Source organism: Sus scrofa, chromosome 11 (assembly GCF_054392235.1).
Source record: "Sus scrofa isolate SSC_HxYL_T2T_F1_AM1 chromosome 11, Sscrofa_HxYL_maternal_Yorkshire_Landrace_v2.0, whole genome shotgun sequence".
Classification (NCBI taxonomy): Eukaryota; Metazoa; Chordata; class Mammalia; order Artiodactyla; family Suidae; genus Sus; species Sus scrofa.
Window position 1 is genome coordinate 2019685 of NC_139393.1, and position 26375 is coordinate 2046059.

General features: G+C 44.4%; 1 protein-coding gene and 1 long non-coding RNA gene across 13 annotated transcripts in view; both read right to left on the reverse strand.

The window, feature by feature from the left end:
* Positions 1-26375, reverse strand: part of ZDHHC20 (zinc finger DHHC-type palmitoyltransferase 20) — an 81874-nt gene that overhangs the window by 45723 nt on the left and 9776 nt on the right. For 8 of the 12 annotated variants that reach the window (XR_014818914.1, XR_014818916.1, XR_014818915.1 and 5 more), the window contains exons 2-3: positions 6521-6547; positions 1501-1604 (exon numbers count right to left, since the gene is read on the reverse strand). The exons of 1 other annotated variant lie outside the window; for it this stretch is intronic. Coding sequence is in view for 2 of the 11 variants with exons in the window: in XM_021065449.2 (XP_020921108.2) it covers positions 1501-1604; positions 6521-6547 (131 nt within the window). In the remaining 9 variants the exon portion in view is untranslated. The remainder of the gene's footprint in view (positions 1-1500; positions 1605-6520; positions 6548-26375) is intronic. 3 more of the 12 variants (XR_014818921.1, XR_014818919.1, XR_014818920.1) reach the window with 1 other exon arrangement.
* Positions 14224-19530, reverse strand: LOC146398458 (uncharacterized). Its single transcript, XR_014818931.1, has 2 exons — positions 17494-19530; positions 14224-16373 (listed from the first exon to the last, which is right to left on the reverse strand). It is a non-coding gene; the product is annotated as an uncharacterized LOC146398458 (long non-coding RNA).

Here is a 26375-nt window from a genome sequence, read left to right on the forward strand (position 1 = left end):
GGATGCCACTCTGTCGGGCGACTCTGAGGACTGGCTAATCATTACCAGGGTTTGGCAAACACACGTGAGGAAACACTACGTTTGACTAACGGTTCACATCGTCCCTTCGAACCCAAGCCCCCGCAGAAACGCCCGGCAGGCTGGCAGCTGGGGGTGCCCCGCGGTCGGGGGTGGAAATGCTGCAAAAGTGGGCGGGGTGACGGTGGCACCACTATAAACGTCGTGGGATTCACTGGGTATTTCAAGAGCAAGACAGGCGAAGGACAGAGTGGGACCCAAGCCCAGAGTACAAGCCCGGCAGCATCCACAGCAGGCCCGCCCGGGCACCGGCGCCGGGCGCTGCCCATCCGCGGGAGCCCACGGAAGTGGCGCGTGCTGTGCAACACAGCAGGGAGGGAGGGAGCCGCAACCCCGCGCCACGCGGGCGAACCGCCCACGGAGACCGTCAGTGGAAGGAGGCAGACCCGCCAGCACACGGCCGGTGTGAGTCCGCCCAGGCCAGGCCCTTGGAGGGCAGGAGCAGGGAGCGGGCAGCCAGAAGAGGCTGGAGGGGCGCTCGCCCCAAGCTGGGGGCGGGCTCCTCGCGTGTGTGCGGTTCGTGAAAACGCCTCGAGCCTACAGGTGCGGCGTGGACACTCCTCTGTGTTCTTTCACGAAAAGTTAAACGGAAGCTGAGACCTTTAAATGCGAGCCTGTCGTTTTCAATGGGTGAGGGGATAATGACATTATTAGTGTCATCTCACATGAGTGCTAACGAACCGCAGGGCAGGTCCTGGTTGAAAGCTTTACACGAATGCATCTCACTCAGTCCTCACAGACGCCCTACGCACACGGGCGGCACTGTCAGCTGCATTTCCCAGAGAACTGAGGCGCAGATGCATCGAGAAAATCACGTTCAGAGGATCCTGACTCCAGAGAACGTGGCCTTAACTACGCAGCAGCACCAACCCTGCGGTGAGGAAGGACTCAGCCGGCTCCGTCGGGCAACCAGACACGCGGCCCGAAGCTGCCCCCGCGGGGCTGTGCGTCCCCACGCTGTTTCCCAGGGGAACCTCCAATACACGGGGTGTAACAAGCAACAGCCCAAAGAAATTCTCTCCCACAGTCGAAACTGTTTGTTTAGTTTATGTATTTAGCTGCAGCTTGTTTAGCCTGAGAAGATACAAATGTTAAGAGAGAGTCTAAAAATAAACTCTACTTTCCTAACTCACTTCTGTCCCTTAAGATTTTGTACCCCAGCGATATAAAGTACATCTTTAAGAAAACACCGCAGGGCAGAGGAATGCGAGCACAGCTAAACCTTAGCGCTACCACGGATCTCAAGGACACGACCTCAGGGGGCTGTGTCAGAGGAGCTGCTGGTGGCTCACATTCACAGTGCAGGTACCGAGCAATTCACGGATGGAGATGGAACAAATGCATCACATAATCAAGTTTTAACAAAGGTAACACAGGGAAAACAATTCCATAATTACTGAAATTTACCAACATTAAATTTACCTCTTTGGAGGGGGAAGCGGGAGATGTGAAAATTGTCATCCAATAGGACCATACAAACATAACAAAGAACAGATGGAAAGCCACAAGGTAAACAACGGCCTTTCCTGGTAAATAAAAACAAATAACATTTCATTGAATTCAGGTGAAAACAGGAAAAAGCATTACATATTAAACCATAATATTTAGGGTCAGAAGGCTTAGTCCAATAAAAAGTTTAAGTAAAATGCACTAAAACATCAAATAAATACACTCTCTGCATGATGTAACATTACACGTATGAAAAAACATTCTATTCCTACATTTGAGGGTTACTGGCCTGGTTCCTAAGTAAAGACTATAGTCTGAGATGAGAAGCACTTCCTAAAACTACAATTTAAATGACCTGAAATTGTGTAAGACAGATTCCATCACCATGAACATTAAACCAGGGAACTACACATGAACTCAATTCTTGGATTATTCAGAAAAGTCATCCTAAATTTCACTGTCCTTTTCAACACATGGTAATGAAAATATTTTAGCCTTGTTGAATTTCTGCCGCTGTTTCCTAAGGAAATTCGTGTAATGGTCCAACATCCTTATCTCCAAGTCTTTTTTTCTTTTGTCTTTTGTTGTTGTTGTTGTTGCTATTTCTTTGGGCCGCTCCCGCGGCATATGGAGGTTCCCAGGCTAGGGGTTGAATTGGAGCTGTAGCCACCGGCCTACGCCAGAGCCACAGCAACGCGGGATCCGAGCCGCGTCTGCAACCTACACCACAGCTCACGGCAACGCCGGATCGTTAACCCACTGAGCAAGGGCAGGGACCGAACCCGCAACCTCATGGTTCCTGGTCGGATTCGTTAACCACTGCGCCACGACGGGAACTCCCTTATCTCCAAGTCTTAACTCGCTGATATAACTCACAGCAAAGTTTTTGTTGTGATCCGCAGTTGGTTTTTATCTATAAGAAGCAGAATTGTTTTTTCTATCTGTAAGAAGCAAGACTTTCTATCAATCTTTGTTCAGTTTGGAATACAGAACCATAAACTCATCAAAGAAAATGAAGTACAGACAAGCATAAAAGACTAAGATTCCACTCATTTTAAAACTTCAGGCCAGGAGTTCCCATTGTGGCTCAGCTGTAATGGACCCAACCAGTATCCATGAGGTGGCTGGTTCAATCTGGCCTTGCTCAGTGGGTTAAGGATCCGGCGTTGCCGTGAGCTATGGTGTAGGTCGCAGGCATGGCTCAGGTCCCACGTTGCTGTGGCTCTGGCGCAGGCCAGCAGCTATAGCTCCAATTAGACCGCCTAGCCTGGGAACCTCCATATGCCACGGGGTGTGGCCCCTAAAAAGACAAAGAGACAAAAAAAAAAAAAAAAAAAAAAAAGTTCAGACCAAATATTACTTTTCCTACAAAACCTTTCTCCATTACTTTCAGAAATTAATACCTCTTAGTCTATATGGCCCAAATAATATGTTTAGACTGTAGCTGAAGCACTTAATGTGTTTCATGTAAGTTAGCTGCTTAATACTAATGAACTAATAAATGCAAAACACCTGGAACAGTGTCCGACACATAATACATCCTCAATAAATACAGGCTATTATTATCACTGTTATCTAAGCATATTAACTCCTTCTCAAAATCTGGTTCTTTTTGTATATTACCCTGTTTCAGTGTTACCCAAATTTTTGGAGTGATAAAAGTTTTCACTGGTCGGCAGTTAGATGAGAAACATTAAGAACAATACAGGGGGAGTTCCCAGTGTGGCCCAGCAGGTTAAGAGCCTGGCATGGTATCCATGAGGATTTGGGTTCGATCCCTGGCCTCAGTCAGTGGGTTAAGGATCCGCAATGCTACAGCTACAGGGTAGGTCAAAGCTGCAGCTTGGATTCAATCTCTGGCCCAGGAACTGCCATACGCCATGGGTGTGGCCCTTCAAAAACAAAGGGTGAGGTCTGTATGTGCACATGCATTCAACTTGAAGTCCTGCCCTTTCTTTGACCTGAGCTTATTTTTCCCTGTTTTGGGATTTTTTTTAAATGTTTTTAAATAAAATGATAAAAAATCAACAACGTGCTGGACCCGACATTTTCTCTGCCATTACAACTGGTCCGTGCCTGGTCTCACACAACAGACCCCCGAGTCTCACAGGTGACTTATGCGGGAAGCCGGGGCTCAGTGACCCCTCACACCGCACCGCGATCAGCACAAAGCACACACTGCAACTGCCAGTTCCTCAAATCTCTTTCAAAGTAGATGTTGCCTTCTCTTCCCACTTAGTGCCATGGTTCATAAACTGCTGCTTGCCTCATCTGGGTTACCGCAGAACCCAACCGGCTTTAGTCTCCAGCCTCTGTGGCTTCTAACCCATTCCAATGACCAGCGCAAAACACGGGGCTCAGTTTCCTCCCTTTTGGCTGTGAATTTCCTAGGAAGCAGCTCCATCCGCTTGAGTAATGAAGGCACTGGAACCTCTGGGGCGTCCTAGTAACTGCATTTAACTACAGCTGCTCAAATCGCCTTCTGCGCTTAACTCAGAGTCTGCTAGGAGATACGTACCTATACTCATTTCCAGCTCTCACAATGGTCTCACAGGTATTCTTTCCGCTTATAAATGTAAAAACAAGGCTCGGAGAATTTAATACCTTGCCCAGTGTCAGTTTCTAAATAATAAAGCCAGAATTCAAACCCATAGAAGCCTGACGAAAATCCAAGGTCCTTTTCAGACGTCATATCCACAATAAGTTTATTCCGCTTCTCTAATTGTCGTCTTAGTGGACACACCTACTTTAGAGACAACATCTGATGCCACGATGACGTCCTGACCGCGGCGTCCTTCTATTTTCAAACGTGCTTTCTTTTCACTTTCACTAAAACTGACTGTCACGCTCATTGAATATTCTCATTTCTCAGAATCTGCATTCTCTGTCATTTCAGCTCCCTCCAGGGTGAACGCTATGGTCTAAACAATGGATTCAATATTATTCCTTCATTTTTCACCCTCTGGAAAAACATGCCAGAGCTGGGTCTCCTGCTGCCACACCAGCACTGAGGCCGTTGGCAAGTCTGCAGTGTCTCCTTCACTGATTCATATTACTGCCTGTCCCCAGTTTCCAGTCAAGCTTGTCAATGCTCCTCTACACATTACTGTAGTTTTGAGATAAATGGCAACCTTGAGGTTACCTTATCTTAAACCTCTTAATCATTTAGGTACTTACAACTCAAAGTTTTTAAAACACACTCTTCGTTTTTAAAAAAACATTTAATATATTTTTAGACTATTTCTGTTCTCCAAAAGAACAAAAACAAAATGGTTTTTGCCTTAAAACATTGTAACCTCAGTTAAAGAAAGAAAAGATAAAATAAATCTCTCTATATTGCCTGGAATACAGGAAACACTTAACCACATGGTAATTATCAAATTATAATGTGAAGAATAACAGGAAATATTTTTAAATAAATTCAAATTAATGTGATTGCTAATAATCCCACATATATGGCTATAAACTACTGATTAGAAGTAATACTTAAGAGCTTAACTAGCAAGTTAAATCAAAGCTGAAAGAAAAAACTGATCTTGCAAATCAAAAAGTCTAATTCAAAAATCACCTGTAACTGAATAAAAAAAAACAAACAAATAAGCAAACAAAAAACTTCACCGAAAGACTCTCTGAAAGACATGGGAAAGACCGCCCCAAAACATAACGATGGAAGTTAAAAGTTCTTTCATAAGAACTTCAGGAGTTCTCTGCTTTCTCTATCTGTGCTTTCAACATACAGGAGACAGTTTTAATTTTAAGGAAGAAAAACTAGCCGACCAAGACTGAGGCTATATTTACTCTGCTACTAAGAAACCAGATTCAAAGCTGACTTGAGATTTACATGCTTAATGCTCTGTATTTCTAGTAAGAAGAATATTTATTAATTTCTAACTATTCGACTGTTTTACAAATCTGCTGGATTTCTAAATTCGAATCAAATTTTATTTTTGAAATCTGACATCAAAGGACTCAAAATTTTCTTTTTTTCTTTTTTTGCTTTTTAGGGCCACACCTGCAATATATGGAAGTTCCCAGGTCAGGAGTTGAATAGGAGCTGCAGCTGCCAGCCTACACCACAGCCACAGCAGCACAGGATCCAAGCCTCATCTGCAACCTACACCACAGCTCATGGCAACACTGGATCCTTGACCCATGAGTGAGGCCAGGGATCGAACCCCCATCCTCATGGATATTTGTCAGATTGGTTTCCACTGAGGCACGATGGGAACTCCGGTCTCAGTGAAATTTTGAGCAATGGTTTTTCTCGGTAGGCACTGCCTCTTTGGTGATTCTAAAAACTTTAATTCCATTTCAAAATGAACTAGTAATACAATTTATAAATTCAGAGTGTGGTTATTTAATTAAAAATGAGGAGCTCCGCTGTGGCGCGGTGGCGCAATGGGATCGGCGGCATTTCGGGAGCCTCGGGACGTGGGTTTGATCCCCGGCCCAGCACAGTGGGTTAGGCTCCAGCACTGCCTCGGCTGTGGCTTAGGTCAAGACTGTGGCTCAGATCTGATCCCTGGGCCGGGAGCTGCACATGCCAAGGGGCCGCCAAAAAAAGGAAGTTAAAAGGCTGTAAGAGGTAAAGAACTATTTTTAACACATGCACAGAGAACCACCAATAAAGTACAGACATCATGGAAGAAACCTCCTCCTCAAACCTACAGCTGGAAGTGCCGCTAAAATCTCCGCGCCTCTGCGCGCGGAGCGTCCTAAGGAACGCACAAGGCAGAAACCTGTATATGTCAAAGAAGTCTGGGTACCAGACGCCTGAAGAAGTAATGCAACTCTAATTTATATAAACAACACAACTGAGAATGCACTGAATGTCCAGAAATAAACCCAATAATACATCTTTTTAATCGCTTAAAGAATACGTATTTTCTTTCTGAAAACAAAAATACATGCAGTCATCACTAAATAAAAAGTATACGGGTTACAATTAGACACCATTAGTAGTCTGCTTACAGTGAGAATGAAAATGCCTTACCGTTTTCTCCATTTCCGGAAAGAGTAACTAGAATAAAAGAAAACACAGTGAATAAATAGACTTTAAACACTTGTATACAATGCTTATTTCAGGTTAACTATTCATCTTAATATCATTTTCACAATAAAATTTAGTTATAAAATGTAAACACTAGCACAAGTTCAGATTTTCACACTCAAAAATCCCTGGAAAGAGTAAGATTCAAATTATTCTTTATCATGAATATTGCAATTGCATGAAAATTGTTTTGAGACTTCTGTTAATTTTAAGTATAATCAACATGGTTATAGTCATGATGCTTTCATTAGCTGTCTTCTTTTCCTTTTTGCTCTTTCAGGGCCGCAGGTGCAGCATACAGAAATTTCCAGGCTAGGGGTTGAATTGGAGCTGCAGCTGCAGGCCTACACCAAAGGCACAGCAACGCTGGATCCTTAACCCTCTGGGCCAGGCCAGGGATCAAACCAGCACCCTCATGGACACTATGAGGGTTTCCTAACAGGAACTCCTACCCCTGCAATTGTTAGAGCACTTTTTTTTTTTTTTTTTTTGGGCTTTTTGGCTTTTTGTCCTTTTAGGGCTGCACCTGCGGCATATGGAGGTTCCCAGGCTAGGGGTCAAATCAGAGCTGTAGCCGCCGGCCTACACCACAACCACAGCAACTCCAGATCCGAGCCATGTCTACAACCTACACCACAGCTCACGGCAACCCCTGATCCTTAACCCACTGATCGAGGCCAGGGATCGAACCTGCAACCTTATGGTTCCTAGTTGGATTAGTTTCCACCGCGCCATGACGGGAACTCCTGGAGCACTTTTTCTCCCTAGTCTAAACCCCCAGAAACGGTTCTTTACTCCTCCTCTCTGGACAGCCCAGTGGCCTCTAGGTCCTGTTGGTTCTACTACCTAAGGCTCCTCAAATCTGCCCCCCGCCCCTTTTCCCCAATGCCACTTCAGCACCTTCTCCAATGTGACAGCTTAAAGCAGCTCTCTCCGGTCACTGAATGCGCCCTCACCCCCAGCCACTCGGAAGGGCAAACACTCTTCAACACTGCAGGCCCTCTGTGACCTACCGGCTCTCTGCCATCTGCCCACACTCATGATCTAATCACCCTGAAAAAAATCACGGTTTCCCAAATACATCAGGCAGTCGCAAGCGTGCTGTGAGCCCCCACTCGTCCTTCAGGCCCAGCCTACACGCCTCCTCTGCAGAGCCTTCCAGGTCCCTCTGCAGGCAGAGCGGGCATCCTTGCTGTCACGACTGCTCGCTCTTCCATCTCTACTGCACCACCTCATTGCTTGTAACTACTTGAGGCTGTGTCCGTCTCACCCTGCCGCACTGAACCAGTGTGCAGTCCTGTCTTAGAACAGTGACAACCCCAAGACTTATCAAGAGCTCCATTTAACAGGTAAACAAAGACTCCGAACAATCAAATGACTTGCCCGACGTCACAGAGCTAGTACCTGCAGGGCAGGTAAGGTCTGAACTCACCTCTACTTAGACTTGTATCCCTTCCTGTGCTATCTCTCATTTTATTCAGTGTTTTAGTTCCAAAGCACACAGCAGCAATGCTTAAGAAATGACTATTTATTCAGTATCCTAAAGTCTCTTGATAAAACAGGAGTACCGAGATAGCTCCTAAATACTCTAAAATACATCTACCTCAATCCTGAAACCTCCACAATTTAATGAGAAAACACTACCTAAGTGTTCCCACTAAAGCTGGGAACAAAACAAACAGGTTCATGACCATTATTATTATTTCTTTTTAACGCTGCCCTGGAAAGCCCTATGTTTTCTCTTCGCCAATCTTAGGTCATTCAGGTATGGTCTGGGGTAGTTAAACCCTGGGCAGTTTAATTGAAACATTTAAGTAAATGGCCGAACCTTTAATCAAAGCATTTCCCCACTGTGCTAGTGCACATGAAAAATATAATCCTCCATATAAGCCATGACATTAAATGACCAGAAAGCACTGCAACAGCCACAAAATTATAAAAGAGAAATAAACTGGTTGTATAAAGACCGAAGATACATGTGTCACCGTTTGTGGATTACATGACTACATTCCTTCATAGTCAAAGAAAACAAACTGAAAAACTATCACGAATAAGAGGTGGCAGTGTACAAATCCTGATACACAGAAATCAGTAGCTTTCTAATACACAGGCAATCATTACATAGAAGTTATAATAAAAGAAAGTTTTATTTACAAAGTCTTCTAAAAAGATAATGTCCCTAGGAATAAGTGCAGGAATTGAGCAGTATCTATAAAAGAAACATTTTAATGTTTCTTGGGGACACTAATAAAAATCTGAACGAGTGAAAAGGCTTATATTCTTATACAGAAGAGTCATCATTAAAATGGCAATTCTCCCTACACTAATTTACAAATTTTTTGAAATCTCAATAAAAATACTTTTATTTTTTAACTAGACAGATTCCAGAGTTTATTGGTGGAAAAATGATCTTGCATGACAGGAGAGGAAAATTTTGAAAGAGAATAGTAATAGGTACAACCACTAAGAAAACATTATGCAGGTACTTCAAAAAACTAAATATAGAACTACCATATGATCCAGCAATCCCACTCCTGCACATATATCCACACAAAGCATTCACTGATAGAGATACATGCACCCCTATGTTCACTGCAGCACTGTTCAATAGCCAAGACTTGGAAACAACCTAAAGGTCCATCAACAGATGACCGGATTAACAAGATGTGGTACATATACACAATGGACTACTACTCAGCCATAAAAAAGAACAAAATAATGCCATTTGCAGCAACATGGATGGAACTAGAGACTCATACTAAGTGAAGTAAGTCAGAAGGAGAAAGACAAATAACCTATGATATCACTTTATCTGGGGTCTAATACATGGCACAAATGAACCTAACTACAGAAAAGAAACAAACTCATGGACTTGAAGAATGACCTGCGGTTGCCAGGAGGGAGTGGGAGGGGACTGGGAGTTCGGAGTTCGTCGAAGCAAACTACTGCATTTGGAATGGATGTGCAATGAGATTCTGCTGTACAGCCCAAGGAACTACATCTGATCACCTGTGATGGAACATGATGGAGGATAATGTGAAAGGAAGAATGTATGTGTATGTATAACTGGGTCACTTTGCTGCACAGCAGAAATTGACAGAACACTAAGTCAACTGTAATTTTAAAAAATATTTTTTAAAAAAGAAGACTAATGAAAGGAGTGCACTAGTGGTGGCAAATATAAAACTGTGGTGTTTAAAAAATATTATAAATGTACTAATCATTAAAACAGTTATACTAGTTCACGAATAAACAAATCAATGGAACAGAACAGAAAGCTCCAAAATGGACTCCTATGTATCAATACAGGATTTCAAATTAGTGTGGACAGAGGAACAAAGGGCATTAGGACAAATGGGTAGCCATGCGGATAAAAGACATTACTGGGATTCACAACACAGACCAGGATAAACTCCAAATGTAACCAAGATTTAAATGCAAAACAAAATCAAACCAAACCGTGCATGTACTAGATGAACCAAAGAAAAATGTTAAATATATATACTTTTGGAGCAGACTAGGTATTTCAGATTATGACACAAAACAGAGAAGCCATAGGAAACACTGATTCATCTGACTGCATAAAAGTAAAAATAAAATAGCTTGAAAAAAATTACTCTAAGACAACAAAAAACTAGGAAGAAAAATTCACAATTCTTCCCACAGACTAAAAACTAAGTTCTCTAATATTTGAAGAGTACCTACAAATCAGTGAGAGTTTATTTTAATTTTTATGTTTGACTGCACCCACGGCATGCAGAAGTTCCCTGGCCAGGGATCAAGCCCATGTGACAGCAGTGACGCGAGTGACAGCAGCGACAGCGCCAGATCCTTAACCTGCTGAGCCACCTGGGAACTCCACTAAGAGTTTTTTACAAACAACCCACTTTTTCACAGAAAAGGGAATACAAAATCTCAAACATAAAAAGAAGGTCAACTTCTTTTACAAGAGAAATCCAAAGTAAAACTACACAAAGATAATCATTTTTAAAAACCTTATTAGCAAAGGTCAAAAGTTGGTAACATACTTCGTGATCACACTTCTCAGAGCAGAGGATTCGGACTTAAAAGTGCATTTGGGGCAACAGTTTCTGGTGGCCGCCTCTTCACCTTTTCCCACTAAAACAGACGCAATTACAGGAAACAACAAAACTGCTTCATAAGAAAAACAAAGCTAGACAAACCAAGAATGACCACAGCCACTTATTCACAGAGGGCTTTCCTCACCAGGGGAGTGGGTTAAATAACTCTCCGCAGCATACATTCCCACAGCACTTTATAATTTCCTTTTCCTAACACTCCTGACCCTGGGTAATTTTCTAATCTGCAGTTCCTCGCAGGTTTCCGTGGGGGAAGGGACACACGGACCCACCAGCACCGGGTACAGGGTGGTGTGGAATCAGCCCATAGTATCTGTTAGCTGCCCCTCCAATTACACGGACAAAGGATCCTCAGGGCCCACTAACACTGGCCGTCTGTCTGTAGAGCCCCTAGCCTCAGAGAGGAATATTCCATTTTCTGAGGGTCCCAATATAGTTTAAAAATCCCTTTGATAAAGCCAGGACTACAAAAAAACATTGTGCATACTAAATGGTTACATGTGACTTTTAGAGATACAATGAATGGTGCTTTTCCAACAGTATCAATGACCTTGTACCCATTTACAGAGGATTTTAACCTAAATGCACGGCTCTCTGTGACCATGAGAGCTGTCCCTAAGTTTTCTCCACTTAACTGCCCCCGTTCTCCCCTATCTCCCACTACCTGCCACCGGAAATCCCAGACACCCTCACTCTACCACCAGCCCTTGCATCTGCTGCAGCTTCGTGATACAGTTCTGGCTAACGGATACATCTTTGGTAAAGTCACAGAGGAAAAAACTGTTCTTCCTTGACAAGTCAGAAGCATGTGAGAAGAAAGCTGTATTACTGCCTTTATCATGCTTTTTGCTTCAGATATTTATAATGTACGAATCAGCTGTCTAAATCTGTATCTGCTAACTTTCATCCTTGACGGAACAATACCTGCTGGAAATAGGATTCTGGGTTGACAGTTCTTTTTGTTGTTGCTGTTCAGCACTTGAAAAATGCCATGGCACTTCCTTTTGGCTTCTATGGTTTCTGATGAAAAATCTGCTGTTACTCTAATTTCCCCCAGAAGTAAAGTATTACTTTGTCACTCCTTTCAAGATTTGGTCTTTGTCTTTAGATTTCAGAAGTTTGGTTATGATGTGTCTTGGGTTGGACAATGTGACTTGTTTATCTTGTCTAGCGTTCACTCAGCTTCTAGAACCTATAGGTTTATGTCTTTCGTAACATTTGCAAATTTTAAGCTTTTTTTTTTTTTTTTTTTGGTCTTTTTGCCTTTTCTAGGGCCGCTCCCACGGCATATGGAGATTCCAAGGCTAGGGGTCAAATCAGAGTTGTAGCCTCTGGCCTACTCCAGAGCCACAGCAACGCAGGATCTGAGCCACGTCTGAAACCTACACCACAGCTCACGGCAACACCGGATCCTTAACGCACCAAGCAAGGCCAGGGATCGAACCCGAAACCTCATGGATCCTAGTCAGATTCGTTAACCACTGAGCCACAATGGGAACTCCGCAAAATTTTAAGGTATAATTCCTTCAAATACTTTTTCAGCCCAACTGTCATTCTTCTCTCCTTCTAGACCTCTGATGACACAAAATTTGAATTTTTTTAATAGTCTCACAAGTCACTGATTATTCATTTATTTCTTGGTCTAATTTCTTCTGTTGTTTACACTGGATAATTTTTTTTTAAATTTTTTGTCTTTTTGCCTTTTCCAGGGCCGCTCCCGTGGCATATGGAGGTTCCCAGGCTAGGGGTCAAATCGGAGCTGTAGCTGCCGGCCTACGCCAGAGCCACAGCAACGCCAGATCCCCAACCCACTGAGCAAGGCCAGGGATCAAAGCCACAACCTCATGGTTCCTAGTCGGATTTGTGAACCACTGAGCCACGACGGGAACTCCCACACTGGGTAACTTTTACTGTTCTATCTCCAAGTTCTCTCTTCTTCTTCTTCTTCTTCTTCTTTTTAATGGCTGCACCTGCAGAAGTACCTGGCCAGGGGCTGAACTGGAGCTGCAGCTAGAGCCTGTGCCACGGTCACCTGGATCCAATCCACATCTGTGACCTCCACTGCAGCTTATGGCAATCCCAGATCCTTAACCCACTGAGCCAGGCCAGGGATTGAACTCACATCCTCACAGAGACAACACAGGGTCCTAACCCACTGAGCCACAATGGGAACTTCCAGCATTTTGTTCTTTTTGATGTGATGGTAAATGGAACTGGTTCCTTAATTTCTTTCAGTTAGCTTGCTGTTAGTATATAGAAACGCAACAGATTTCTGAATATTAATTTTGTATTCTGCAACTTTGCCAAATTCATTGATGAGCTTTTGCAGTTCTTTGCTTGCATCCTCAGGATTTTCTATGTATACTATCACGTCAGCTGCAAACAGTAATAATTCTACTCTTCCTTTTCAATTTGGATGTGTTGTCTTGTTCTTATCTGGTAGCTGTGGCTAGGACTTCCAGTACTGTTTAATAAAAGTACTGAGCGTGGGCATCCTTGTCTTATTCCTGACCTTAGAGAAATGCTTTCAGCTTTTCATCATTGTGTACAATGTTAACTGTGGGCTTATCACATGTGGCCTTTACTATATTGGGGTAGGTTCCCTCTAATACCCACTTTCTGGAGAGTTTTTTTTAGTATCATAAATGGATACGGAGCTTTGTCAGGTGTTTCTGCATTTACTGAGATGACCGTGTGGCTTCTGTTAATGCAGTAGATCGCAACAGCTAATTTGTGGACAGCGATCCTTTTAGTGTATTACTGAATACAATTTGCTAATATTTTGTTGAAGATTTTCTTCACTTATGTCCATCAGTGATACTGGCCTGTAATTTTCTTTTCTGTGTGATATCTTTGTCTGGTTTTGGTATCAGGGTAATGCTGGCCTCACAGAATGAGTACAGAAGCACTCCCTCCTCTGCAGTTTTTTTAGAACAGTCTGAAAAGTGCATGTTTCTTCTCAAATTTGGTAGAGTTCACCTGTGAAGCCATCTGGTCCTGGTTGTTTATTTGTTGAGAGTTTCTTTTATTATTGATTCCATTTCATCACAGTAACTGGCCTGTTCATATCTTGTCTTTCTTCCGGGTTCAGCCTTGGGGGATCACACACCTCTAGTAACCGGTCTCCCTCTGCTAGGTTTTCCACTTTGCTGGCATACAGTTGCTTGAGGTAATCTGTCATGAGCCCTCGTATTTTGGTGGTGTCAGCTTTAACTTCTCATTTCTGATTTTACTGATTCAGGGCCTTTTTTTTTCCTGATGAGTCTGGCTAAAGGTTTATCAATTTTGGTAACCTTTTCAAAGAACCAGCCCTTAGTTTCACTGATAGTTTCTATTTTTTAAGTCCCTATTATTTCATTTATTTCTGTTCTGATTTTTATGACTTCTTCTCCTCTCCTAACTGGGTTTTGTTCCTCTTTTTCTGATCCTTCCTCATAAGATTAAGTTCTTGAGATTTTTCCTTGCTTCCTGAAGTAGGCTTGTATCCCTACAGGCTCCCCTCCTACAGCTGCTTCCGCTGCACTCTCCAGGTTTTGGATCATTGTGTTTTTTCATTTGTCACCAGGTGTTTTATTTGTTTCCTTGAAATTTTTATTGAGATAATAATTACAGATGCAGTTGTAAGAAATAATACAGAGATATCCCATGTGCCCTTTGCCCAGTTCCCCCCAATGGTAACATCTTACGAAACCAGTTAGGAAATTTCCATTGACATACCCTGCCTATCTTATGCGGATTTCCTCAGTTTTGCTCCTGCTCCTTTGTGTGTGTACCTCGGTCTCTACTGCTGCATCATGTGTGCAGGTTTCCCGTCCACCGCAGTCAACAGACAGAGCATTTCCAGCACCGCACAGATCCTTCCTGCTCCCTGGTGCCACTTTATAACCACACCCACCTCCCTTCACTCCTTACAACCCTTGGAGACTATCACCCATTCTCCATTTCCATAATTTTGTTATCTTAAAGTATTACATAGGAGTTCCCACTGTGATGCAGTGTCAAGAATCCGACTGCAGTGGCTCAGGTTGCCGTGGAGGCAAAGGTTCACTCCCTAGTCTGGCATAGTCCTCCACATATTTTTTTATTTCTTCAGTGACCTGACCCACCGGTTATTCAGCAGCATAGTTTTTAGCCTCCACAGTTATGTTTTTTGTGTGTTTTTTTCTTGTAGTTTCTGGCAATTCCTAGTCTCACAGTGTTGTGGTTAGAAAAGATGCTTGATGTGATTTCAATCAACAAGACCAAAAGTATTACCAGTAATACAATTACTGAAAGGTTTAAACAATTTGTTGCACGTAAGTTCTCCATCCGCTAATAGGTATACCATTTCTACCTTTTTTTTTAAGCATTTATTTACTCATTTAACTTTTTAGGGCCACATCCACGGCACATGGAAGTTCGCAGGTAGGGGTCGAATCGGAGTTACAGCTGCTGGCCTCCACCACAGGCACAGCAATGCAGGATCCCAGCCGTGTATGTGACCTACACCACAGCTCAAGGCAACTGGCAACGCCAGGTCCTTAACCCAGTGAGCAAGGCCAGGGATGGGGCCTACGTCCTCGCAGATACTAGTTGGGTTTGTTAGCCGCTGAGCCACGATGGGGCCCCTCCCCCACATCTACTTTGTTAGAGCAAACATCCGTTACAAATTATGTGTTCTCTTCCTTATAAGCCTCATCTAGGTCTATTAAGAGCATACACATTTAACGTTCCCTCGGAGTGTACGAGGCATCTCTGTAGTCATCTGGGTGTCTCCGTCTCCAGCTCATCCCCAGTCTCTGGCACCCTGGTCTGTGGTGTCTACAACGCAAGTTGTTTTCTTTTTAAGCAGTGATGGGGGGAGACAAAAGCAGTGCTCCATGACCATCGCCTTCCCAGAACCCCAAGCGCCGGTGGCGGTCTGAGGACAGGGGGCGGAGGTCTTGGGCGACGGACTCCTCGCATTCTGAATCTGCTGCTGCTTGGTGTTCTCCACTCCTCCTCTACCCCCCCTTCCTCCTCCGCTGCCACTGCAATCGAAATCCAGTGGCGTGAGCATAACGGGGGGAACAGAAACACTCATCTGTGTACTCGGGAGGTGCATCACTTAAGCTTGCCACCATCAGGGACGCTACCTTTTGCCCACGTGGTGAGCAGGGATCACCAAATGCCTCCTATGCAAACGTTCATTTTTCACCTGACAATCATGAAATTCTTTGTGGAGCAAAATGTTAAGAGTACGTGAATATTTTCTTCCCCTGAGACTTTTCATCTAATGGTCTGAGCATCCATTGATAAGCCTCGCCTGAATCTGTTAATCTGTAAACTCTACAGTATTAGAAAATCACATTAAAAACCCTCTGTTCCTTATTTCCATACTTTTAAGCTGGCAATCTTCTGCAAGGAGCTCTCCCACTGGAGATTACTAGAGTCATTCTAGAAAGGCAGTACCAAAATACAATCATTATTAAAAAAAGAAAAAATATACAATTATTTCCCTTTACCCATTTTCAGTATAAGATATTGGTATAATATTTACCTCCACTGTTGGCACATAAGTTTAGTTTTCCTTTTTGAATATCAAAAATAAATTTTAAAAAGAAACTTATGGATTTTATTTACTTAATTCAACTACACTTGTGACTTCTTATGTTTAAATTATCTCAACTTGGGAGTTCCCGTCATGGCACAGTGGTTAACGAATCCGACTAGGAACCCTGAGGTTGCGGGTTCGATCCCTGCCCTTGCTCAGTGGGTTAACGATCCGGTGTTGCCGTGAGCTGTGGTGTAGGTTGCAGACGAAGCTCGGATCCCGCGTTGCTGTGGCTCTGGCGTAGGTCCTCGGCTACAGCTCCGATTCGACCCCTAGCCTGGGAACCTCCATATGTAGTGGGAAGCGGCCCTAGAAAAAGGAAAAAAGACCATAAATAAATAAATAAATAATTATCTCAACTTGGCTAATGCCTCTTCCAAGTGACTCCTGAAACCTCTGGACTCATCCCCATTGGTCTGTGAGCACCTCCTGCAGAGCACACGCTGTCCCAGGTTGACTTTATATCCCACCCGACCCCCACCCCGGCCTGACATTAGCCATCCCTCCAGGAGGACTAGTTCTTTTAATGATATTTGGAAACCAGCTTTGATACTAGGGCTACTCACGGCTACTACTTTCACTGATTAAGGCCCTTTGGGCTACAAAAGTAATATTATACATTAACATTTATATTCATATTTCCAATTCAAATAGAACATCATACAGTTTTTTCTCAATTTCTCTGGCATTATATTTGTATCTCTGCACTTTGTATAGATATATTTGTACGTATCTAAATTTGAAAATCTTAGTTGCTGGAGTTCCTGTCGTGGCGCAGTGGTTAACGAATCCGACTAGGAACCATGAGGTCGCGGGTTCGGTCCCTGCCCTTGCTCAGTGGGTTAACGATCCGGCGTTGCCGTGAGCTGTGGTGTAGGTTGCAGATGCGGCTCGGATCCCGCGTTGCTGTGGCTCTGGCGTAGGCTGGTGGCTACAGCTCCGATTCAACCCCTAGCCTGGGAACCTCCATACGCCGCGGGAACGGCCCAAGAAATAGCAAAAAGACAGAAGACAAAAAAAAAAAAAAAGAAAATCTTAGTTGCTAATTAATGTATTTATTCAGTTTCTCCTAAGATATATGTAAAACAATTTAAAGACCACACACTAGTTTAAGATTTCTTTGCAGTTTTTTTGGCTTATTTTGTTTGGGCTTTAAACTATATCCAACTAGGGAGCACTATGCTCAAAAGTCAGTTGACGGAGTTCCTGTCGTGGCTCAGTGGTTAACGAATCTGACTAGGAACCATGAGGTTGCGGGTTCAATTCCTGGTCTTTCTCGGTGGGTTAAGGATCCAGTGTTGCAGGTTCAATCCCTGGTCTCTCTCAGTGCGTTAAGGATCCAGTGTTGCCGTGAGCTGTGGTGTAGGTCACAGACATGGCTCGGATCTGGCATTGCTGTGGCTCCGGCTTAGGCCGGCAGCTTCAGCTCTGATTAGACCCCTAGCCTGGGAACCTCCACATGCCTTGCATGAGGCCCTAGAAAAAGACCAAAAAAAAAAAAAAAAAAAAAAGTTAGTTGAAATAATTCTTTCCTCTGAGTATAGTACTAACTTTAAAATTAAATTTATTTCATGATTTCAAATTTTAGTTTGCTTTTACGCCCTCTGTGTTTTATTTACTTATTTATTTATTTATTTTTGGATATGTAACACATATAAATGTTTAAAAATTAAATTTAGGAGTTCCCGTCGTGGTGCAGTGGTTAACGAATCCAACTAGGAACCATGAGGTTTCGGGTTCGGTCCCTGCCTTTGCTTAGTGGGTTAACGATCCGGTGTTGCCGTGAGCTGTGGTGTAGGTTGCAGACGCGGCTCGGATCCTGCGTTGCTGTGGCTCTGGCGTACGCCGGTGGCTACAGCTCTGATTCGACCCCTAGCCTGGGAACCTCCATATGCCGCGGGAGCGGCCCAAGAAATAGCAAAAAGACAAAAAAAAAAAAAAAAAATTAAAATTTAATATTTAAGAAGGCACACAGAAAGGCCTGGCTTTCATTCCCGACCCCCTCACCCCAGATAATCATTTTTATCAGTGTCTGTTTTATTCTTCCACTATTTCTCTTAGCAAGGTAAGCAAATAAGTATGTATTTCTAACTTCTTCCTTTATATACTCTGGTCTGTATTTTGCTTTTTTCTCTTACACCCTAGAAATCAGTACACATTAGTACACAGAGACAAGCACTGTTTGCTTTTTAAAGTCCTGCATGGCATTCCATTGTGTGGGTGTTCCAGTTATACAATCAGGCCTCTATTATAGCCATCTGGGCCGTGTCCTACCCTCTGCTGTTACAGACAGCGCGGCGATGAATAACCCTATGCACGCACTGTTTCCTTGTGGAAGTTTATCTTCAGTGTAGCTTCCTAGCAGTGGGATTACTGGGCCCAGAGCGAACCTGTCTGCTTTCCCTAAGACTCCTGTTCTAGGCGCTGTACCATTTTTATCCTTCCACCAGCAATGAATGAGGCTGTCTGCTTCTCTACAATAAAGTACTTTCAAACTTTTGGTATTACATGGTAATTTCACTTTGCATTTATAAATGAGGGCAAGCACCTTTTCATGTTTATAAGCCATTTTCACACTTCCCGCCCTGTGCCACATCGAAATCTTCTTCTATCAGGCTTTCCCCACTCTCTGGTTATAAGATCATCCGTCCATGTTTTTTCTTAGTATTGCAATGTTTCCATTTTTCACATTCAGGTTTGGTCCACTTTGAAAAGACAGATTCCAGGGGCAGGAAAAGTATCAGATAAGCCTCAAAAATCACACAGTGCCAGAAAGTAAGGAAAGGAAAACAAAGGGACATGTCAACAGGACACAGAAACCAAACTGAAAGGGCTCCCACTGGCTAAGTCTGGGATAGTTTGAGCAACAAGGTAAATGATAGATTATAACCTAAAAGAAGTATCCATGAGAGCATGCTGATGTAAATAAGAGAATGTGAATGAAGGAATAAATTAATGTAAATGAATGAATTAATGAAGAAGTGGGGGGAAGCTTTTCCTTTCATTAGAACTCTAACTATTAAAAGGAGAAGATATGAGGGCGTTCCCGTTGTGGCTCAGTGGTTAACGAACCCGACTGGGAACCAGGAGGTTGCGGGTTAAGGATACGGTGTTGCCATGAGCTGTGGTGTAGGTTGCAGAGAAGGCTCAGATCTGGTGTGGCTGTAGCTCTGGCATAGGCCGGTGGCTACAGCTCCGAGTAGACCCCTGGCCTGGGAACCTCCATATGCCGCAGGTGTGGCCCTGAAAAGACAAAAAAAAAAAAAAAAAAGAAGAAGAAGAAGAAGAAGAATCCTTACTAGACGCCAGGAAGGAGTAAGGGTGAGTAACATGAACAGATTTGCAGTCTCCAGGTAATTTCCCACAGAGACATTTCTTAGGTTGGGTTCTCCAGAATCAGGTGCTGAGACAGAGTCTGGGGTGCAAGAAATTAACTAGGGACCAACACTTGTAAAAGAAAGGGGAGGCATAACTGGACAGAGGAAGATGTCTCACTGCAGCACAGGCCTGTGCTTCGGCTGCAGGCAGGGAGCTGGGAGCAGCCCGCACCTTCCTACTCAGCACCGGTGCCACCGCCTGGCGAGGGTGCGACCCTGGGTGAGCTGAGTCATGCCTTCTGGCTGCACCTGCACAGCTGAGCAGGTCCTTCCGCAAAGAGGGGTCTGTGTGGGTTGTTCCGGTCCACCGAACGCTCATCAACGCTTATTAATTACTCCCTTTGCAGACGGAGATGCTTGGCAAAGGCCCCCTTAAGTGGTGATCAACGTAAACCGCCCCTACGGCAGTGCAGTCGACGACAGGCTTGACTTCTGAGGCGTTCGTGCTAAAAGCATGAGTGAGGAGACAGCAGACAGAACTGCTGCTTTGAGTACTCTTCCCATGTCACGGTCACGGAACACAAAGCACGACTGGGAGTCCCTGCCAGACCAAAGCACAGTGCAGAGACCTGAGCTGTCATACGGGAACCTGGCCTGGCCGAGGAGCAGAACCAGGACTTAGTGGGACACTGGGGAGGTCCCAGAAAGGCTTACAGATCAGAGAGGAGAACTTACCAATGTTAATTTCCTGCTCTCGAGAACCGCACTCTGACTGCGTAAGACAATGTTCTTGGCTGTGGACTAAGTGTTCGCGTTCCCCCAGTTACAGTGAATCCTGACGCCTAGGTGTTCCCATGCGGCTCACTGGGCTAAGGATCCAGCACTGTCACTGCATCCAAAAACAAAACAAAACAACTCTCCAAGTCTGGTGTGATTGTATTTGCAGGTGGGGCCTTTGAGAAGTGATTCCAGCAGGAGGTGAGGCTCTCTTGAATGGGATTAGTGCCCTTGCCAGAAAGAGACCCCTCATCCCTTCCGTCATGTGATAATAAAGTGAAAAGACAGCCACCTACGAACCAAGAAGCGGGACGTCGCCAGAGTCCTGCCAGCACCTTGACCTTGGACTTCCAGCCTACAGAAGTGTGAGAACTAAATTTCTACTACTGACAAGCCACCTAGTCTGCAGTATTCTGTTACAGAAGCCTGAACAGATTAAGACATTCTTGGAGTTCTCGTCATGGCTCAGCAGAAACGAACCTGACTAGCATCCATGAGGACACAGGATCGATCCCTGGCCTTGCTCAGTGGGTTAAGGATCTGGCTTTGCTGTGAGTTGTGCTGTAGGTTGCAGATGCGGCTCAGATCCCGCATTGCTGTGGCTGTAGCATTGGCCTGCGGCTACAGCTCCGATTCAACCCCTAGTGTGGGAACCTCCAAATGCCTCGGGCGTAGCCTTAAAAAGCAAAAAAAAAAAAAAAAAAAGACTCTTGTCCTTAGAACATAATACTGAGGTATTTATAGGTAAAGGGACATTAGGCCTGCAACTTACTCTCAAATATTTCAGAGACAAAAATGACTAAATGATAAAGCAAGCAGCAAACGATAACCTTTAGGGAATCTAGGTGAAGGATACATCAAAGTTCTCTGAATTACATTCCACAGGTCTGAAATTATTTTAAAATAAAAAGTATAAAATGTAGAAAAAATAAGATTGTATCCACTGGCAATTCATTTTGGAGCATCGTGTGAGAACTGGACCTGATTTTATTCCTATCCGAGAATCTGTCCGGTCCTCTCATCTTTTTCTTTATCACTTGAGGTGTTACTTTATTCTAAATTCTATAATGTCTATTTCTGGACATTCTGCTCTGTTCCATTAGCCAATATGTCTGTCCACACATCATGCCATACAGCTGTTTTTATAAAAGACTGTGTTTTAGAGCAGTTGTAGGTTCATAGCAAAACTTAACAAAAATAAAGAGTTCTCATTTACACTCCCTGCTCTCACAGTTTTATTGAGAAGTTTGTAGTTTAAAATCAGGTAGCATTTTGCCCTCTTTATCACTTTTCTCTTTCTTTCAGGAGTCTGGTTGAAATTTTTCTTCATTTTCCCCCTGTGATCTTTGGGATCAACGTGTCTACTGCCATCAAAAAAAAAAAAAAAAGGCTTTCCTGGGGAGTTCCCTGGCAGCCCAGTAGTTAAGGACCCAGCCTTGTCACTGTTGTGGCATGTGTCCAACCCTTGGCCTGGGAACTTCTGCATGCCGTGGGCGTGGCCCAAAAAACCTTTATTGGGCCTGGAATTATACATTAACTTGGGGAGAATTTAACTCTGTGTAATGCCAAGTTACTCTACTTATAAATGTGAAACATGAAATATCTTCCCATTTGTTCAAGTCTTTCTTTTTATTTTCATTTTTTTTTTTAAGGCCACAATGGAAGTTCCCAGGCTAGGGGTCGAATCAGGGCTACAGCTGCTGGCCTACACCACAGCCAGAGCGACATGAGATCCGAGCCGCGTCTGTGACCTACACCACAGCTCACAGCAGCGCTGGGTCCTTAACTCCGCAAGCAAGGCCAGGGACCCAATCCGAATCACATGGACACTAGTCGGGTTTGCCACTGCTAAACCACAGCAGGAACTCCAGTTCAAGTCTATTTTCACATTTTTCAGGAATGTTTCCTCCTACACGCCTCCTGGCATATTTCTTCAGTTTATTCTTAATTACTTTATCTTTCTGATGGCATTGGAAATAGAGACTTCTCTACCATTATTAAAAAAATTTTTTTTTGGCTTTTTAGGGCCACACCCACGGCATATAGAGGTTTCTACGCTAGGGATCAAATCAGAACTGTAGCTGCCAGTCTACACCACAGCCACAGCAATGCACAGGATCCGAGCTGCAGCTGTGACCTACACCACACCTCACAGCAACACTGGATCCTCAAACCACTGATCGAGGCCAGGGATCGAACCTGGGTCCTCATGAATACTAGTCACATTCATTAACCACTAAACCACGACAGGAACTCCTACCATATTTTAAATTATTTTTGCTATTAGATACATAAAGTATTCCTTTTTGTTTGCTGTTTTACATCCTGCCATTAAACTCAATTCCTTTTGTTTAGGTGTTCTGCTGTTATGGGTCATCTCGGCTTTGCAACATATACCATCTCATCACTTGCACACAGAAACAGCTTCTCCTCTTCCTTCTTTCTTTCTTCCTGGGGCACTTGCAGCATATGGAAATTCCCAGGCCAGGGATCAAACCTGAACTGCACCTGAGACCCAAACCACAACCGCAACAATGCCAGAGCCTTTAACCCACCACGCTGGCCTGGAGATTGAACCAGCAACATCACAGAGATGAGCCAGATCATGAACCCACTTTGCCACAGCGGGAACTCCTCATTCTTCCTTTTCAATTTCTTTCTTTTTTTTTGCTTTTTAGGGCCACACCCATGGCACATGGAAGTTCCCAGGCTAGGAATTGAGCCGGAGCTACACCACCGCCACAGCAAAATGGGATCTGAGCCATGTCTGCGACCTACACCACAGCTCACAGCAACACCAGATCCCTAGCCCACTGAGTGAAGCCAGGGATCGAACCCACATCCTCATGGATATTAGTTGAGTTCATTTCCACCACGCCACAAAGGGAACTCCCCTTTTAAATTTCTAATGTTTCTAATTATTTTCTCTTGAATGTGGCAACTGATTTTATCAATACAATGTTACAGAGCAATAGTCACAATGATAAGTATCTTACTTTACTGCTGGTTTTTTGTGTGCAGTTTTCTTTGAAAAGTATCCATTCATTTCTATTTTATTCTCTGTCTCATTTTCTTTCCTGAATCAGGAATGAATGTTGGATTTTTCACATACCTCTTTTGGCATCTATAAAAATAATTTTCGTGCTAAATGTATTCATATGGTAAGTTTAGTAACAAAAGTAGAAGGAAGCAATTATCACTCTTCATATCTACTGGTCACACCACTTCCCCCAGAGGCACAGGTCCCTGTACTCCTTGGTCTCTTACCAGCCCGACTACCCTGTCCTCATCACTGCTAATGGAGCTCTGCTCCCAAAGGTCAACAACTGTCTGAGTGTAAAGGATTTAGCTCTTTTTTTTGTAGCGCAGCAGGTTAAGGATCCCGTGTTGTCACTGCAACAACTGGGGTCACTGCTATGGCATGGGTTCCATCCCTGGCCAGGAAACTTCCACACGCCTTGGGCATGGCCAAAAATAAATAAATAAATAAAATAAAAGGATTTAAATAGTTTTTATTTTGTTTTGTCTTTTAGGGACACACCCGAAGCATATGGAGGTTCCTGGCTAGGGACTGAATCAGAGCTGCAGCTGCTGGCCTACACCACAGCTACAGCGACGCCAGATCTGAGCCACATATGCAGCCTACACCTTAGCTCACGGCAACATCAGATCCTTAATCCACTAAGTGAGGCCAGAGATCAAACCTGTGTCCTCATGGATACAAGTTAGATTTGTTTCTGCTGAACCATGATGGGAGCTCTTAAGCAGACGTTTCATGAAAAAAGAAATTCTATGGCAAAAAAAAAAAAAAAAATTAAATAAAGTCACATACTTACAGCAGGGCTTCTTAAAACATGTGATATGCAAATGAGCACTGTGATTGTAAAAACAGGGGCCACTGCATAAAGTCCAAATGCATCTGTTGATGTGCATTTATTTATACGTTTTCGAATCCCAGTGTCGAATACGGCACCTGGAAGACTGACACGGAGACGTTTCCAAGGTCGGGAGAGTATCTGCATTTGAAATTGTGAGCATGTGAACACAGGCCAGTTCCCCGAGAGGACGAGGGTGGGAAGCGGCAGCGGCAGCGACACAATCCATTCATTCCCTGTGGATACCCACCGAGCACCAGGACGCAGCCCACGGCGTCTGCTCGCGGTGCTGGCAAACCCACTACTCAGGAGAGAAGCACCAGTAACGGCTTGTCCCGCAGTCCTGAGTGCTCTGAGGACACACAAAGCAGGGTAAGGGGGAAGCAGAAGAGGAAGCTCTTTCAAAGAGAGTTGGGACAGCCTCTCTGCCGGGGAGGCAGCTGAGCAGAAATCCAGACGAAGTGAGAGCCAGGCAGACATGTGGACACGTGGGTGGGAGGAAGGTCTTCCAGGGGAAGGGACCGCAGGTACAGAGGGTCTCGGGTGGGGCCAGGAAGGCCTGACAGAGACAAGCAAGGAGGCCTCGTGGCTGAGGCAGAAGGAGCGCAGGAGAGAGGAGCCAGAGGCAGGGGCGGGCCAGGGCGCTGGGGGACTAGAGGATTTCGCCTCGAGCAGAGGAGGAAACCCCTGCAGCACCCTGCGCAGAGGAGGAAGGATCCTGGCTTGGGCTTTAAAAGACTCACTCCGGCTTTCTGGAGGGTGGGGGGCGGGGGGGCACTGTTAGGGGGGCCAGGGCACAGGTGTATGTGATGTCTGCCACAGCCGGGACCCCCACTGCTTTGTTTTTGGGTTTTTTGGGGTTTTTTTTTGCTTTTTAGGGCCACACCTGCGGCAATATGGGCATTCCTAGGCTAAGGGTTGAGTCGGAGGGGCAGCTGCGGGCCTACATCACAGCTACAGCAACCCGGGATCTGAGCCTCATCTGTGACCTACACCACAGCTCACAGCAACACCGGATCCCTGAACCACTGATGGAAACCAGAGACTGAACCCGCATCCTCCCAGACACTATGCCAGGCCCTTAATTCATTAAGCCACAACAGGAACTCCCCGAACTGTTCCTTTTTCTTTTTTAATTTTTTTTGTCTTTTTGCCTTTTCTAGCGCCGCCTCCGTGGCCTATGGAGGTTCCCAGGCTAGTGGTCGAATCAGAGCTGTAGCCACCAGCCTACGCCAGAGCCACAGCAACGTGGGATCCGAGCCGCGTCTGTGACCTACACCCCAGCTCACAACAATGCTGGATCCTTAACCCACTGAGCAAGGCCAGGGATCGAACCCGCAACCTCTTGGTTCCTAGTCGGATTTGTTAGCCACTGAGCCACAACGGGAATTCCCGCTTTTTTTTAATTTATAACGATTTTTACTTTTTCCATTATAGCTGATTTACAGTGTTCTGTCAATTTTCTACTGTACAGCAAGGTGACCCAGTTACACCCACTGTTCCCTTTTTAACACACTAGTGACACACACAGCTAACATGCTGGTGTTCCTCCCTTCCGGTGCTGACGATACCCTTTCCACCAAGTCATTTAAAAGCTTCCCTGAAGACTTCACAGTAAGTTCCCGCTGTGGCACAACAGAAGCAAACCCAACCAGTATCAGTGAGGACACAGGTTCCATCCCTGGCCTCGCTTAGTGGGTTAAGGGTCCGGTGTTGCCGTGAGCTGTGGTGTAGGTCACAGACTCGGCTTAGATCCGAGTTGCTGTGGCTGTGGCGTAGGCTGGCAGCTGTAGCTCCGATTCGACTCCTAGCCTGGGAACCTCCCTATGTCGTGGGTGCGGCCCTAAAAAGAGAGAGGAAAAAAAGTTCATGTTTGTTCAGTTAGTATATTAATAAAAATTACTCCTCCTATGATTCCAAGTAGGTGGGCCCAAATTCACATTAGGTAGTATAACGAAGCACTAGGAAGAGGGAAAGCCCAGAGAGAAATGTTTTAAAAACAGTTTAAAAAAAATCCTATCATCAAGACTGAGAGAGCTCTGTCTAGAGAATCTCTTCTCCATAAACCCTTCGCCGCCACTATTTGTGACTACCTCCGTTACTGAAGTGCAGGTGGCTTCTGCTCAGGAGGATGTTTCAGCACTGCCTAAGTCCAGC